Consider the following 17,164-nt stretch of genomic DNA (forward strand, 5'->3'; position numbering starts at 1 on the left):
CTTTCTTTACCTCCTCAAACACCTGCTGGCACCGCTCCATCCACTGAACCAGGTCTGGAGCAACCTTTCGGGTGAGGTCTGTCAGTGGGCTGGTCAGGTCTGCAAACCGGGGAATAAATCTACGGTAGTAGCCCGCCAGTCCCAAAAACTGCCTCACCTCTTTTTTAGTCTTGGGGGGTGGACAGGCCGCAATTGCCGCCGTCTTGTCAACCTGTGGCTGCAGCCTTCCCCCCCCAAGTGGTACCCCAGATACTGTACCTCCCTCCGGCCAACCGCGCACTTCGCGGGGTTGTTGGTGAGCCCCGCCCGCCTCAAGGACTCGAGCACCGCCCCCACCCGCCGCAGGTGATCTTCCCAACTGCTACTCTGGATGATAACATCATCCAGGTAGGCAGCCGTGAATGCAGCATGGGGTCGCAGCACCCGGTCCATGAGGCGCTGGAACGTGGCAGGCGCACCGAACAACCCGAACGGGAGCGTCACGAACTGGTATAAACCTTCCGGAGTGGAGAAGGCCGATTTTTCCCGGGACTCTGGTGATAAGGGACTCTGCCAGTAGCCCTTGGTTAAATCCAGTGTCGTGAAAAAACGCGTAGTGCCCAGCCGATCCAGAAGCTCGTCGACCCGAGGCATTGGGTTTGCGTCAAAACGTGACACCTCATTCACCTTGCGGTAATCCACACAGAACCGCACGGACCCATCCTTCTTCCCTACAAGAATGATAGGGCTGCACCACGCACTGTGGGATTCTTCTATTACTCCTAACTCCAGCATGGTTTTTAATTCATCCCGCACTATTTTGCGTTTGTGCTCGGGAAGCCTGTATGGCCGAGACAGCACCGTAATCCCCGGGCTGGTCTCAATATGATGTTGGATGAGATCCGTGCGCCCGGGCCGCGAGGAGAACACATCTGCATAGCGCCGCTGTAACTCAGCCACCTCCGGTCTTTGAGCCAATGTGAGCTGGTCATCACAGGGAAGAGGAGAAGAAGAAGCAGAGTGCGGGATCTCTGGCCCCAACTCCTCCTCCTCTCTCACTACCGTCACCATGGAGACAGGCTCGGCCTCCCTCCATGCTTTCAGTAGGTTTACATGGTAAATTTGTAAGCGTCCACCTCGGTCCGAGCGCCGAACCTCGTAGTCCACATCATTTACCTGCCGTGTGACCTCAAAGGGTCCTTGCCACTTTGCTAGTAATTTTGAGCTGGAAGTTGGGAGTAGTACAAGTATTTTTTCTCCCGGTGAAAATTTTCTCAGCTGGGTTCCCTTGTTGTAGTACGCTGTTGCCGTTGCTGGGCGCGGAGCAAATTTTCCTTTTGACAAGTGCCCCACCTGGTGGAGTTTTGCTCGCAGGTCCATAACGTATTGTATTTCGTTTTTACTGCGGCTTGAACCTTCCTCCCAGCTTTCTTTAATGAGGTCCAATACGCCGCGCGGCTCCCTGCCGTATAATAACTCGAACGGTGCAAAACCGGTAGAGGTCTGGGGTGCCTCCCGCATCGCAAACATTAGGGGATCCAGCCATTTATCCCAATTAGGTTTGTCCCCGTGTGTGAACTTACGGATCGTGGTTTTCAGCGTTTTATTAAACCGTTCCACCAGCCCGTCAGTTTGTGGGTGGTATACACTGGTGCGGATCGCTTTAATCCCCAATAACCCGTACAGTTCCTTTATCGTGCGTGACATAAAGGACGTGCCTTGGTCCGTCAAAATCTCTTTCGGGATTCCGACGCGGGAAATGACCGTGAAGAGTGCTTGCGCCACACTCTTGGCAGAGATGGAGCGCAGCGGCACTGCTTCGGGATACCGCGTTGCGTAATCCACCAGAACTAACACAAAGCGATATCCCCGTGTGCTTGGGTTAAATGGTCCGATGAGGTCCATCCCAATTCTTTCAAACGGGACCTCCATGAGTGGTAATGGGCGCAAAGGGGCCTTCGGGACGGCAGCCGGGTTTACCAGCTGGCAATCCGGACAGGCAGCACACCAGCGGCGTATGTTCGCCCGGATGCCTGGCCAATAGAAACGGACCATGACCCGATTGAGTGTTTTCTCGTACCCCAAGTGGCCAGCGAAGGGATTGCAGTGCCCCGCCTGGAAAACCATTTCCCGGCGGGGTTTTGGCACCAACAACTGGGTGGGCTCCTCACCTGTTTGAGTGTCACGGCTCACTCTATATAACCTATCCCTAATAATCACAAAGTGGGGGAATACCTGCGTTTTCCCCGGGCGCACCAGCTGACCGTCTATGCAAACCACCTGGTCCCAGGCCGCGCGCAAAGTTTCATCGCGGGACTGCTCAAGGGGAAAATCCTCCGTGGACTGCCAGCGGAGGGCCGGTGGGGCCTCCCGCGAAGCCCCTGCCGGTTCCCGCCTGTCAGTCCCGGATGAATCCGCGTCGCCAGCGAGTACTGCACGGATATTCCCCTGTCCTACCGTCCGTGAATGCATCCCCACACATTGTGTCACTAACTGGTTAAACCCCGGCCAATTTGTTCCTAAAATTATGGGATGCGTAAGGTGCGCGCTTGCGGCAACCTTAACATTATGCTTTTGACCTTCATACCAAATTTCCACTGGCACAATCGGATACTCGTGCACATCCCCATGAATACACCTAATTCTTCCCAGTGTCGCCTGCCTCAACACCCCGGGTCGAACCAGGTTTTGGTGCATCATGGACTGTTTACAGCCCGAATCCACCATTGCCCGGTATGTACTCCCTTGTATTCTTACCGGGACACAGTACGTCTCCCCAGGATCGGGGGCGGGTGCTGGGATCCCGACAACCCGCATCACATGCCCCACCTCCATTAAGGAGCACGTCCGGCGAACGTGACCGGGTTGACCGCAACCCCAGCACACCGGCCCGGGCGTCTGAGGCGCCCTCTGTGAGGGAAGCCCTCTCTGGACAGCGCTGGTACCCTGAAACAGACAAGGAGACAGTGGATTGTATCCCCGGTTCCCCCCCCTTGTTGGATGTGTATGTGTGTGTGACTGGGTGCGTGTGTGCTTGTTGATCATTTGAGGAGGGGTCCTGCTCCATGTTTCCAAGTCCTCCCGCCAGGTGAGGGCGCTGCTCCAGTGTCATCCCGTCTGGTGGCGTGAGTCGTCGGCGAGGTGCAGGGATGGGCCTTTCGGTCGCTTTTGTCGTCTCTTCCCTGTGGACCGCTAGGTGGTTCTCGGCCATTGTTACTGCAGCTTTTACATCAACGGGGCGGTGGTACCTCAGCCACGCGGCGGCCCTGGTGGGAGGGCGTCCATGAACTGCTCCAGCAGGATTCTTTCCACCACTTCAGGATCCTGCCCGTTCGGCTGGAGCCACCGGGTTGCCGCATCTCGCAAATGCTGCGCCAGGACGAAGGGGCGGTCTTCTCGTCCCAACTTCATCGCCCGGAACTTTGTCCGATGCTCCTCCGGGCTGCTGCCGACCCGATCCAGAATGGCATGCCGCAGGTTAGCATACTGCATGCGGGCGGCTGCCGGGAGACTCAACGCCGCCCACTGCGCCTCCCCCACCAGCAGCGGCAGTAGCTTCACACCCCACTCTTCCTCCGGCCATTTGCATGAGGTTGTGGTGGCCTCAAAGATGTCCAAAAACGTGTGGGGGTCTTCTGCCTCCCCCATTCGCTTCATGGATGTCGCTGCTCCCCCTCCTACCGTGGATCTGTCCATCAGCTGCTGGATTAGCTGCGTCTGTTGCCGGCTTGCTGCCGATACCTCGGCCAGCACTTGCCCGAGCGCCTCCAGGGATGATGTGGTGGACATCGTCGTGGTTCGCTTAAGTTGGGCGCCAGTTGTGGAGGTTTCCTGCGTCTCGCCCAGCTTCTTCTGACCACGGTATCACACAGCTCAGGATACAGGTTTGACACAGTATTTAATACATCTTTTACTTTACACAATTGTCCGTCTGTTCAGCTTCTCAGGTTTGACACAGTCTTTAATACATCTTTTACTTTACACAATTGTCCCTCTGTCCAGCTTTTCAGCTGTCCCTTGTTTGTCTCTGTGCGTCTGTCCTGCGTCCTCCTGCGTCCTCATGCCTCTCTCCATTTCATGGTCTCCAGCGCTGCTAATAAAGGGAACAGGTGATTAGATCACTCGTTCCAGCTGAGGTATCCACTCACCTGTTGGCTGCTTCATGGCCGGCCCCCGCACATACCCCGCCCGCAGGGGACGCGTGGCACACGTCCCTCTCCACAATCTTGTTTTTGTAGCATATTCAACTGAATATGGGTTGAAAAGGATTTGCAAATCATTGTATTCCGTTTATATTTACATCTAACACAATTCCCCAACTCATATGGAAACGGGGTTTGTACAACAAAACTTGGTTTTCAGCAAAAAGCCGTTTGAGATTAGACCAACAGTGTACAGGGTTACAGAACAGCAACGCTGATGTGTCGCCACAATGCACCCCGTAAAAGATGGGAAAAAGGTAAACGCTGGGGGAGGATGAGTAAAAAAATACAATCTAGACTGTGCTCCTAAAAAAAACTCCATAGCAAAGCACATACACATATTACAACATACATCTCCAGACTTGCAACAGAGGGGAGGGAGTGGAGGGCCACGGTGGCAGGCTGCAGCTCTTCAGGCAAAGCCCAAGCGTCTATCACCCCTAAAGGATTTGCGCCAAGGGCGTTGGATGGGGGGGTGGGTTAAGTGTGTGTGTTATTTTTTGGGGATGCATGCGTGTGTGTAAGCCTGCCACGTGTCTCTGTTCCGCGGCCTTTGGTGTTCTAGCCAGTCAGTCCAAAGACAACAACAACAACAGGTGTGTGTCCAGGAGCGACAAGAAGGGAATTTGTTGTGTCTTCGCCGCACCGTCCTTTCGGGAGACTCTCCAGGCCAGGGAGACAATCCAAAGGGAAAGTTTTGTATGCCAGTGAAAATAACATTTGCTTTTCACTCTAAATTGTCTATGACTGGTCCTCAAAATTCATCCTGCGGGGGCAGACAGTCCCATGTTGTCCAAATCACAAGAGTATCCCCAGTTCTTCCCGCATCCTCCAATCATTTAGACTTAGCTCCAGCCAGTTAATCCATTTTTGGGTGGAATTGAGGGGATTATTATGATGCGTTCAAGAGTCTTATGGCCTGAGGAAAAAAGTTAGTACAGAACCTGGAGGTTCTGCTACGGAGGCTGCGGAACCTCTTTCTAGAGTCCAGCAGTGAAAACAGTCCTTGGTGCGGCTGGGTGGAGTCTCTGCAGATTTTCTGAGCCCTGGTCAGGCAGCGGCTTTTTACCATCTCTGGGATAGGAGGAATAGGAGTCCTGATGATCTTTTTTGCCGTCCTCACCACTCTCTGCAGAGACTTCCAGTCTGAGGCACTGCAGGCTCCAGTCCAGACAGAGATGCAAGTGGTTTCTATGGTGCCTCTGTAGAATGTGCTGAGAACGGGGGGAGGGAGCTGTGCTCTTTTCATCCCACGCAAAAAGTGCATGCGCTGCTGAGCTCTTTTTACAAGAGCTCTGATGTGTAGGGACCAGGTCGCATTGTCAGTTTTCTGCACCCCCAGGAACTTGGTGCTGCTTACCATCTCCATTGCTGTGCCGTTGATGAAGAGTGGAGCGTGGCTTGACTGGTGCCTCCTGAATTCGACCATGATCACCTTGGTCTTGTCGATGTTCAGGACCAGGTTGTTGGTTCTGCACCAGTCAACCAGATGTTTCTCCTCCTCCATGTAGTCCATGTCGTTGTTGTCATGGATGAGGCCCACAACTGTTGTGTACTTCACAATGCGGGACGTGGGGCAGGTCCATTTGCGGCAGCTTTGGGCTACTTTGAAGACTGCCAGCAACTTTTGGCAACAAACCAGAGCAAGGCTTACTCCAATCAGCAAATGTCCTGTTATCATCGTTCCCAATAGGTAGATATCTTCACGTCCTCGACGGCAAGGCTCGCCAGGCACTCCTTCTTCTCCCAAGAGTCTGTGGTGTGTACAGCAACAACAGCGACAACCCAAGATCTTGTCATCCTCGAGGCCAGTTAAATTTTCCAATGTTTACATTCGGGGAGCAGGGTCTCCATCTTTCGACCTAAATGAGTTCAACTCCATCCAAATGGAAAAAGTCCTATGGACACAAAAAGCCTCTGAGAGTCGGACTAAGCAAAGACTAAGAAAAAGATTTTATTCATGTTTCGCTTCTTCGTTGAAGAACAGGACCAGATCAGGTCAGGACTTGTTTTTTCTTGACTCTCTGAGTCCCTCACTGGTTTTCCACATGGTTCCAGTATTTCACAACATCTCAGCGTCAAGTCCCTTCCAGTTCCTGGCTTTGTGGTCTTCATCAAGTCTGTGGTGAGCAATGAACACGCCAGGCAGTTTGGTCTGAGAATTCTCCTTGATGAGGATCTGATCGTCTTCATCCGAGTTGGGTTCAGGAGAGAAATGTTTTTGTTTGTTTTGTAGCCACTCTGTGGATCACCAAGGAACCTTTTGGCTTCATGGACACCCACAAAAGTGACACCAAGGAGGACGCCACGGGAACTTGTTTCCAGTTTCTTTTTTGTAGAGCTTCAAACCGTTTGTGGTTTTACGGTTGTTTTTATCCAAAGTCCTTGTCCTTCTTTCTTCTGGAAAAGCTGAAAAGTCTCAGGTGTGGTCCTCCCTGGGTAGGACGGACCTGCCAGCTTTCGCCAACCAACTTCACCGTGTGCCAGAGAAGGTCGGTTGTCACTTTGTCACGCCACAAAATGGTGGGATGAAAATGTACGGACTCAGGATGAGCAGTCACCTTGATAGTCTTCTCTGGAGTGAGAAGGCTGGTTTGTTTTTCATTTCAAAATGTAAATATTCATCATCAGTTTGTTTCCTAGCATTTTACACATTAATTTTTTAACACAATTGTTCATTGCTACCACCAGGTTTACCATTTTTAAAGGTTGTTGACATTTTTACAAATTATTTTTTACCACCATGTTTACAATGTAAAAAAAAAATTCCATCATATTTACAATTGTTAAATTTTACCACCATGTTTACCATTACTAATTTTTACCACCATGTTTACCATTGCTAATTTTTTTTCCAACAAGTTAACAATTGTTAAATTTTACCACGTTTACAATAGTTATTTTTACCACCACGTTTACAATTGTAAAATTTTACCACCATGTTTACAATTATTTTTTGCCACCGTGCTAACAATTGTTAATTGTTTCCACTGTTTATGATTGCTATTCTTACCACCATGTTTACAATTGTTATTTTTACCACCATGTTTCCAATTGTTATTTTTACCACCATGTTTACAACTGTTAACTTTTACCACCATGTTTACAATTTTTACCACATTTACAAATTGTAGAATTTTACCACCATGTTTACAATTATTTTTTGCCGCCGTGCTAACAATTGTTGTTTCCACTGTTGACGATTGCTATTTTTACAACCATGTTTACAATTGTCATTTTTACAACCGTGTTTACAATTGTTCATTTTTAACACCGTGTTTAAAAATTTTTATGTTTTACCACCATGTTTACAATTGTTCATTTTTACCACCATGTTTACAATGTATTATGTTTTACCATGTTTACAATAGTAAACTTTTACCACCATGTTTACAATTGTTACCACCATATTTACAATTGTTATTTTTATCACCATGTTTACAATTTTTTATGTTTTACCACCATGTTTACAATTTTTTATGTTTTACCACCATGTTTCTAATCGTTCGTTTTTACCACCATGTTTACAATTGGGAATTGTTTCCACAATGTTTACAATTGTTGATTTTTACCACTGTTTACAATTGGTAATTTTTACCACACTGTTTACAATTAATTTTTTCCACCATGTTTACAATTGTTGTTTCCACTATGTTTACAATTGTTCATTTTTACCACCACGTTTACAATTGTTACCACCATGTCTACAATTGTTAATGTTTTACCACCATGTTTACAATTGATTTTTCCACTGTTTACAATTGTTCATATTTACCACCATGTTTAGAATTGTGAATTGTTTCCACAATGTTTACAAATGTACATTTTTACCACTATGTTTACAATGGTTAATTTTTGCCACCATGTTTACAATTGTTACCACCATGTTTACAATTGTTATTTTTACCACGTTTACAATTTTTAATGTTTTACCACCATGTTTACAATTGTTTATGTTTTACCACCGTGTTTACAATTGTTTGTTTTTACCACGTTTACAATTGTAATTTGTTTCCACAATGTTTAAAATTGTTAATTTTTACCACTGTTTACAATTGTTAATTTTTACCACCCTGTTTACAATTGTTGTTTCCTCTATGTTTACAATTGTTCATTTTTACCACCACATTTACAATTGTTACCACCATGTCTACAATTGTTAATGTTTTACCACAATGTTTACAATTGATGTTTGCACTATGTTTACTATTGTTCATATTTACCACCACGTTTACAATTGTGAATTGTTTCCACAATGTTTACAAATGTAAATTTTTATCACTGTTTACAATTGTTAATTTTTGCCACCATGTTTAAAAATCGGTATTTTTACCATCGTGTTTACAATTAATTTTTACCACCACGTTTACAATTGTTTCCACTGTGTTTATAATTGGTCATTTTTGCCACTATTTTTGCATTTACTAATTGTTTCCACCATGTGTACAATCATTTATTGTGCTAAGTTTAACTTCAGCAGAGAACAATAAGAAGTAAAAAAGTCAAACTGCTGCAGGTTTAGCAAAAACAAAACAAAGACAGCCAACTGTCTGTGAACAATTATGTGGCGGACCACTTTAAATGATGTTTTTGTATTTTTTAACAATTAGTTGAAAATTGTATTTTGTTTTTTTACGATTAGTCGAAAATGTAAAAAAAAAAATGCAATTAGTTAAAAATGTAATTGTTTTTTAAAATGAGTTGAAAATGAAATAAGTTCTTGTTTTTTTTTTTTCCAATTAGTGGAAAATGTCATTTTTTATATTTTCCAATTAGTGGAAAATGTCATTAGTTTTTGTTTTTCCACCTGCACTGATGAAAAGATCATTGAACGACATTACAGTTTTGATGCAGATTGTTGAGGAAAAAGAAAGCGACGTTGGCAATTAAAAAAACATTTTATTTTCATACAGCAGTTAGCAATAGTTCATCTATAGCAAGCACAAAAATAAATAAAAATCTTAAATAATTTCATCCGACAAAGTAGCGTTCCACGTGGTAATGGTGCGCTCGGTGCCGCCGCTTCCTGTCCGCCTCGCCGTGGGAAGCTGACTTGTGATGAATAAGCAGCGGTGCCGAGCGGGGAGAAGCAGTTAAGCGACGGTGTCAGACATGCAGGTGACAGGTGAGGAAGGACCGCAAGTAAAGGAGCGCTCATGCTCCGCCCAGGTAACCATGGCGAGGACCAGGACAAAAAAAAAAAAAGAAAAAGAAAAAAAGTGTTTTCTCCCTGACGGACGTGAAAGCGCAAGGAGGCAACGACCTCGGGTGACCTTTCCTCTGTCCAATCAGGAAGCTCCACCTCAAAATGGCGTTAAAATATCCGACCGGAGCCTCAGCCCTCAGCTCGTCTCAGAGAAATACGTCTCGTCCAGAAAATAGGTATTCCCCCCCGCACACGCTCACACACGCACACACACACACACACACACACACACACTACTTCCCTTTGAGGGAGCATTCCTTGTGCTCACACCTGGCCTGGCTGCGCAGGTCTGGCAGGGCCACAAAGTCCTTCTGGAAGCGGGAGTTGGGCGTGCGATGGCGCTTCCTCTCGCCCTGCGTGGTGAAGAAGGCGTCCTGGAAGCGCATGCTGGAGGCTGTGGACTGGAGAGAGAGAAAGAGAGGGCAGGTGAAGCGCGGGTGGCCACGTTGGGGGAGACAGCCACAGTGGAATCTCCGGCATCGAACAGCAGGCCAGGTCAAAGTGTAAGAAGAAGTGCGGCGGGGGTGGGAAGAAGAGAACTGGGATACCTGGGACATGACGCAAGTCTGCTTATCGCACCTCTTTTCTGGGCGTGGCTCGTCCTTCTTTTGCGGGAGGGGCCACAAAATACCGGAGAAGAAAGCAAAATAATTAATTCCTTCACACTTCTTCAAAAGCTGACAATTACTGTAAATCCAGGACTATAAGCCGCTACTTTCCCCCCACGCTTTGTACCGTCCGGCTTTTAAAACAGTGCGGCTGATTTATGGATATTTATTTATGTGACTTGGAAAAGAGGAAAGAACAAATGTGTTGGAAATGATCATGACAGGAGAGGAAAAATAAATAAGCTCCGCTTCTGCCTACTCCTTTTCAGACATGTTGGAATGTGCAATTCTCAACATGTGAAGTACTGTACATATAAGAGCTACTTTGAACCCTGCGTCTTTTAAAACGGTGCAGCCAATTGAGGGAGTTTTTTTCACTGACGGCCATGATGAATATTAGTGTTGTTCCGTCTTCTACACATCCATAGCGTTTTTACTCGCATGGATTCTTCATTCATCAATCCAAGCAACATTTCTAAGTTTAACAATATAACTAAAACAATTCGTACTGACGAAAATGCCCCATGTGTGATGTCTGTAGGAGTGTTTTCATGCGTATTTGTGCACCCATGTGTGATGTCTATAGGAGTGTTTTCATGCGTATTTGTGCTTGCTATCGTAATGTAATCAAGCTAGCGTCATTAGCATTAGCTAATATGCTAACACTTTAGTATTATTAGCTTACAAAGGCATTCTTCTTGTATTGTTTCAGTTTTGTAAATTTACCAAAACGTCACCGTGGAGCTATATTTAGCTGATTGGAGAGCTAGCTTGCGTGGCTAGTGGGTCCATGACCATGACTTCTGTTTTGTTTGATCAACCGTTTTACTGCCGTGTTACGGACACAATTAAGGTATGTAAATAAACATTTACAGAATGTTTATGTGTAAACAACTAATTTCACAACGTATATATCCACCACTTATAGTCCGGTGTGGCTGATGTATGGTAAACAAATCCTTTTATAATTTAGGGGGTGCGGCTTGTATACCAGTATGTTTTGTAGTCTGGAAAATATGGTAATCTTCCACTAAATGGGAGGAAAACGTGTTATTTTGACTAACAGATACTACAATGTGTTATTTTGTATACTAACAAATACTACATTGCTTCATTCGGAAACAACTATAGTAAGTAAATAAACTTTCACAGAATATTTGTAATAATAACAGTGTGGGGCTTATATAGTCGGGGAAAAAAGGGTACCATTTGGGCGGCATTTTGCAAAAGAAGCATTCAACTGGAGAAATTCCACTGTGTGTGTTTGAAGTGGAATACTTACAAGTCTGCGCTTCACCTTTTTGGGCAGGTCTTCCTCCAGCGTGTACACGTCGTCCCTCTTGGCCAACACCTGAGAGCCGTCCTCAAACTCCACCTGGGACACACCAGTCTTTGTTTAGGGCTGACAACTTCAGGACAACATTTATTTATCATCTAATTCACTTTAAACCAATTAAAGTCACATTAAAAAATATATTTTTTCAACCTTAGCAAAAATAGGACTGTAGCTTGAAATACAAACCATGTTTCCATATGAGTTGGGAAATTGTGTTAGATGTAAATATAAACTGAATACAATGATTTGCAAATAATTTTCAACCCATATTCAGTTGAACTTGCTACAAAGACAACATATTTGATGTTCAAACTGATAAACACATTTTTTTGCAAATAATCATTAACTTTAGAATTTGATGCCAGCAACACGTGACAAAGAAGTTGGGAAAGGTGGCAATAAATACTGATAAAGTTGAGGAATACTCATCAAACACTTATTTGGAACATCCCACATGTGCAAGCTAATTGGGAACAGGTGGGTGCCATGATTGGGTATAAAAGCAGCTTCCATGAAATGCTAAGTAATTCACAAACAAGGATGGGCCGAGGGTCACATATTTGTAAGCAAAGTGTTGAACAGTTTTAGAACAACATTTCTCAACGAGCTATTGCAAGGAATTTAGGGATTTTACCATCTACGGTCCGTAAAATCATCAAAAGGTTCAGAGAATCTGGACAAAATCACTGCACGTAAGCGATATTACGGACCTTTGAACCCTCAGCCGATACTGCATCAAAAACAGACATCAGTGTGTAAAGGATATCACCACACTTCATAAAACCACTGTCAGTAACTACAGTTGGTTGCTACATCTGTAAGTGCAAGTCAAAACTCTGCTATGCAAAGCAAAACCCATTTATCAACAACACCAAGGAACGCCGCTGGCTTCGCTGGGCCCGAGCTCATCTAAGATGGACTGTGCAAAGTGGAAAGATGTTCTGTGGTCTTACGAGGCCACATTTCAAACTGTTTTTGGAAACTATGGACATTTGTGTCCTCGGGAACAAAGAGGAAAAGAACCATCCGGATTGTTATAGGCGCAAAGTTCAAAATCCAGCATCTGTGATGGTATGGGGGTGAATTATTGGCCAAGGCATGGATAACTTACACATCTGTGACGGCACCATTAATGCTGAAAGGTACATACAAGTTTTGGAGCAACATATATTGCCATTCAAGCAACGTTATCATGGACGCCCCTGCTTATTTCAGCAAGACAATGCCACACCACGTGTTACAACACCGTGGCTTCAAAGTAAAAGAGACCGGGTACTACATTGGCCTGCCTGTAGTCCAGGCCTGGCTCCCGCTGAAAATTTTGAAGCCAAAAATACGACAACAAGACCCCAGATTGTTGAACAACTTAAGCTGTACATCAAGGAAGAATGGTAAAGAACTCCCCTTTCAAAGCTTCAACAATTAGTTTCCTCAGTTCCCAAACGTTTATTGAGTGTTGTTAAAAGAAAAGGTGATGTAACACAGTGGTGAACATGGCCTTTCCCAACTACTTTGGCAAGTGTTGCAGCCATGAAATTCTAAGATAATTATTTTTTGCAAAAAAAAACAAAGTTTATGAGTTTGAACATCAAATATCTTGTTTTTGTAGTGCATTCAACTGAATATGGGTTGAAAAGGATTTGCAAATCATTGTATTCTGTTTATATTTACATCTAACACAATTTCCCAACTCATATGGAAACGGGGTTTGTATATAGTAGTCCACAGGTGTGTGTTTTGTCCATAAGCATGGACGCAAAACCATAATATTTTGGCCTGGGAGTATACTAGGACTACTCCTTTACATTTGTAAAGGATTACATTTATTTACATTTGATGTGTTGTGTTCAGGGGACAACACAGAAGATAATACAAATTATAAAAAATTAGAAAGATGGTTTGACAAAAACAGACTTAAAATGTTCAGTAAAACTAAAATAATGCTATTAGGTAGACGTAGAAGAGAAAGTCAAGCACAAATACAAATAGACGGAGTAGACATTGAAAGTGTAAAATTAATATATTTTGGGTGTAATAAAAGATGATAAAATGAACTGGAAACCTCATGTAAAAAATAAACATAAAGTAGGAAGAAACATGTCAATAATGAATAAATCAAAATATGTTGTGGACCAAAATTCACTTCATATTCTCTACTGCTCACTAGTGTTACATATCCGACTTATTGTGTAGAAATATGGGAAATAACAACAAAAGTACAATTTATTCACTAACTGTGTTACAAAAATATCAGTTATAATAACACATAATGTTGAATATGGAGAATTCTATTTATTAAATCACAATTATTGAAATTCAACGATTTGTTGCATTTGCAAACATGTAAAATGAGTTAGACTATAACCTGCTGGTCAAGAATGTTCAACAATTCTTCTCAACAAAAGAGAAATATAACCTCAGAGGAAAATGTCATTTAAAACATTTGTATGCTCGTACAACACTTCAAACCTTTATTATATCAGTATGTGCAATTCAATGATGGAATGGATAGATAAAGTACTGACATGATCCACTTAGAGAAAGTGTTCAAAGTACAAAGAAGAAGAATTATGAGGAATATTTGGACAAGTGATAATACTTATTGATAGCAGCAGCATTTGTAAGTTACACAATATAACTAAAACAATTCGTACTTACTAAAGCGTCCCATGTGTGAGGTCTGTAGGAGTGTTTTCATGCATATTTGTACCTTCTATCGTAATGTAAGCAAGCTAATACGCTAACACATTTACGAGTGTCTATGTTAGTATTATTAACTTACATTCTTTTTGTAATATTTCACTTTCACAAATTCCTCAATAAATTCACCAAAACGTCGCCGTGGAGTTATTGAGTCTGTTTAGCTGATTTGAGAGCTGGCTTGCGCAGCTAGTGGATCCATGACCATGACTTCTGTTTTGTTTGATCACCCGTTTTACTGCCTTGTTACAGACACCGTTTGGAAATAATTAAGGCATGTAAATAAACTTTCTAATTTCACAACGTATACATCTGTGACTTATAATCTGGTGTGGCTAATATATGGGAAACAAATCCTTTTAGAACTTAGTGGGTGCGGCTTGTATACCAGTATGTTTTGCAGTCTGGAAAATACAGTAATCTAAACATGAGAAGTAATGCAAATTCCGGACTATAGGCCGCTACTTTTGAACCCTGTGGCTGATTTATGGAGTTTTCTTTGCTGACGGCCATATTGAAAAAAAACAGGCAAAGACTCTTAAAAAGGTGTGTCATTGTTTGTGCTACGGCGCCATCTTTTGTATGAGTTTGCACACAGCAGGGTCTTTCCATTTCGTGGTTTGAACCTGGAGTTAGTGTGGTTCAGTCTTCAAGCCGTCCATAGCGTTTCTACTCGCATGGATTCTTTTTTCATCACTCCAAGCAACGTGTGGAAGTTTTACAATATAACCAAAACTATTCTTACTCACTGAAGTATCGCATGTGTGATGTCTGTTGCCCAACTTGTACCCTATTATCCCGACGATATAAACCCTGCACACCATTACAAATGTTCTGTAGAGGTTTATTTACATACTATAATTGTTCTAAATAAAGCAATATAGTATCTGTTAGTCTACCTAATAACACAATATGATATCTGTTAGTCTACAAAATAAAATAATGTAGTATCTTTTAGTCTACAAAACAACACAATGTAGTATCTGTTAGTCTACAAAATAACACAATGTAGTATCTGTTAGTCTACAAAATAACACAATGTAGTATCTGTTAGTCTACAAAATAACAATGTAGTATCTGTTAGTCTACAAAAAACAAAATGTACTATCTGTTAGTCTACAAAATAACACAATGTAGTATATGTTAGTCTACAAAACAACACAATGTAGTATAACACGTTTTTTTCTCCTATTTAGTGGAATATTACCGTATTTTCCAGACAACAAATCATACTGGTATACAAGTTCCACCCACTAAATTGTAAAAGGATTTGTTTCCCACATATAAGCCGCACCAGACTCTAAGTGGTGGATATATACGTTGTGAAATGAGTTGTTTAGACTGAAATATTTTGTAATGTATATATTTGATATAGTTTTTTGCTGATGACTACAAGCATGTTGTCAAGTTCCAGTCTTATCAATCCCATGGACGATAGCAGTGTATTACTACAAGTCTGAGAAGAAAGATCAGTGGCCATGAAGAGAATATAAAACATTAGCATCCTGCTCCAAAGAGATGGTAGTTTGAAGAAGTCCTTGAATGCAGCACTTGTCTCAAAAGAGTGCATGTGTGCGTCACAGATGCATTAGTGCAGAAGAAATGTTGGACTAAATAAAGATTTAAGTGGAGGCTGCATGTCTCTTGGCTTGGTGAATATTTCAGAGACTTTGAATAATGCACGCTCTTCTTTCCCATCAGCCGCTCACAACTCCCCTCTCATCATCTTCTCATGTCCAAGTCCACATGGGTGTTAGTGGGTCACCATACCTGGTACATGTACACTCCCACCTGCACTTCTAAGTCCAGGGTCACCATACCTGGTACATGTACACTCCTACCTGCACGTCTAAGTCCAGGGTCACCATACCTGGTACATGTACACTCCCACCTGCACGTCTAAGTCCAGGGTCACCATACCTGGTACATGTAGGACACGTTGGAGCCCAGGTACTTGGCGCCGTAGAAGAGTCCGTCGGGCCACTTGACTTGAACCGCTTCCCCGACTTCTGGAGGACCCGTGTTGACACAATCTCTGCTCTGGAACACAAACATCAGTCTCCTATCACTTTGGATCATCTCAAGTCATCCTTGTCATCTGCATCCATCCTGACCAAGGTCTCACTTTGTGGAGCTGACTTATAGATGTACACACATGATATCACACACACAAGTAAACAGACTGCAGGACTGCTTGTATCGCACATGATATCACACGCAGGTAAACACACTACCGGACTGCTTGTTTCACACATAATATCACACACACAAGTAAACACTCTGCAGGACTGCTTGTATCGCACATGGTATCACACACACACAAGTAAACAAGCTGCTTGTGTCGCACATGGTATCACACACACAAGTAAATAAGGTGCTTGTGTCGCACATGGTATCACACACACAAGTAAACACGCCACTTGTGTTGCACATGGTATCACACACACAAGTAAACACGCTGCTTGTGTCGCACATGATATCACACACACAAGTAAACACGCTGCAGGACTGCTTGTATCGCACATGATATAACACACACAAGTAAACGCGCTGCTTGTGTCGCACATGATATCACACACACAAGTAAACACGCTGCAGGACTGCTTGTATCGCACATGATATGACACACACAAGTAAACGCGCTGCTTGTGTCGCACATGATATCACACACACAAGTAAACACGCTGCAGGACTGCTTGTATCGCACATGATATGACACACACAAGTAAACACGCTGCTTGTATTGCACATGATATCACACACACAAGTAAACACTGCAGGACAGCCAGTATCGCACATATCACACATAAGTAAACACGCTGCAGGACTTGTTCATATTGCACATGATATCCCACACACGTAAACAGGCTGCAGGAATTGCTCGTATCGCACATAATATCACACACAAATAAACACGCTGCAGGAATTGCTCGTATCGCACATAATATCACACACAAGTAAACACGCTGCAGGAATTGCTCGTATCGCACATGATATCACACACAGGTAAACACGCTGAAGGACTTGCTCGTATCGCACATGATATCACACACAAGTAACTACTTGCGTAGTTACTTGTAGCAGGACTACTTGTATCGTACATAATATCACAAACAAGTAAACTTGCTGCAGG

General features: G+C 43.7%; 1 protein-coding gene across 7 annotated transcripts in view; it reads right to left on the bottom strand.

The window, feature by feature from the left end:
- Positions 1 to 9,060: 9,060 nt before the first annotated feature.
- Positions 9,061 to 17,164, bottom strand: part of kdm4c (lysine (K)-specific demethylase 4C) — a 70,360-nt gene continuing 62,256 nt past the window's right edge. For 4 of the 7 annotated variants that reach the window (XM_061905534.1, XM_061905516.1, XM_061905501.1 and 1 more), the window contains exons 20-23: positions 15,952 to 16,071; positions 11,278 to 11,370; positions 9,936 to 9,992; positions 9,061 to 9,788 (exon numbers count right to left, since the gene is read on the bottom strand). In XM_061905534.1, coding sequence (XP_061761518.1) covers positions 9,621 to 9,788; positions 9,936 to 9,992; positions 11,278 to 11,370; positions 15,952 to 16,071 — 438 coding nt within the window. In that variant the 3' untranslated portion in view covers positions 9,061 to 9,620. The remainder of the gene's footprint in view (positions 9,789 to 9,935; positions 9,993 to 11,277; positions 11,371 to 15,951; positions 16,072 to 17,164) is intronic. The other 3 variants (XM_061905551.1, XM_061905543.1, XM_061905525.1) reach the window with 2 other exon arrangements.

Source organism: Nerophis ophidion, linkage group LG01 (genome assembly GCF_033978795.1).
Source record: "Nerophis ophidion isolate RoL-2023_Sa linkage group LG01, RoL_Noph_v1.0, whole genome shotgun sequence".
NCBI classification, from domain to species: domain Eukaryota; kingdom Metazoa; phylum Chordata; class Actinopteri; order Syngnathiformes; family Syngnathidae; genus Nerophis; species Nerophis ophidion.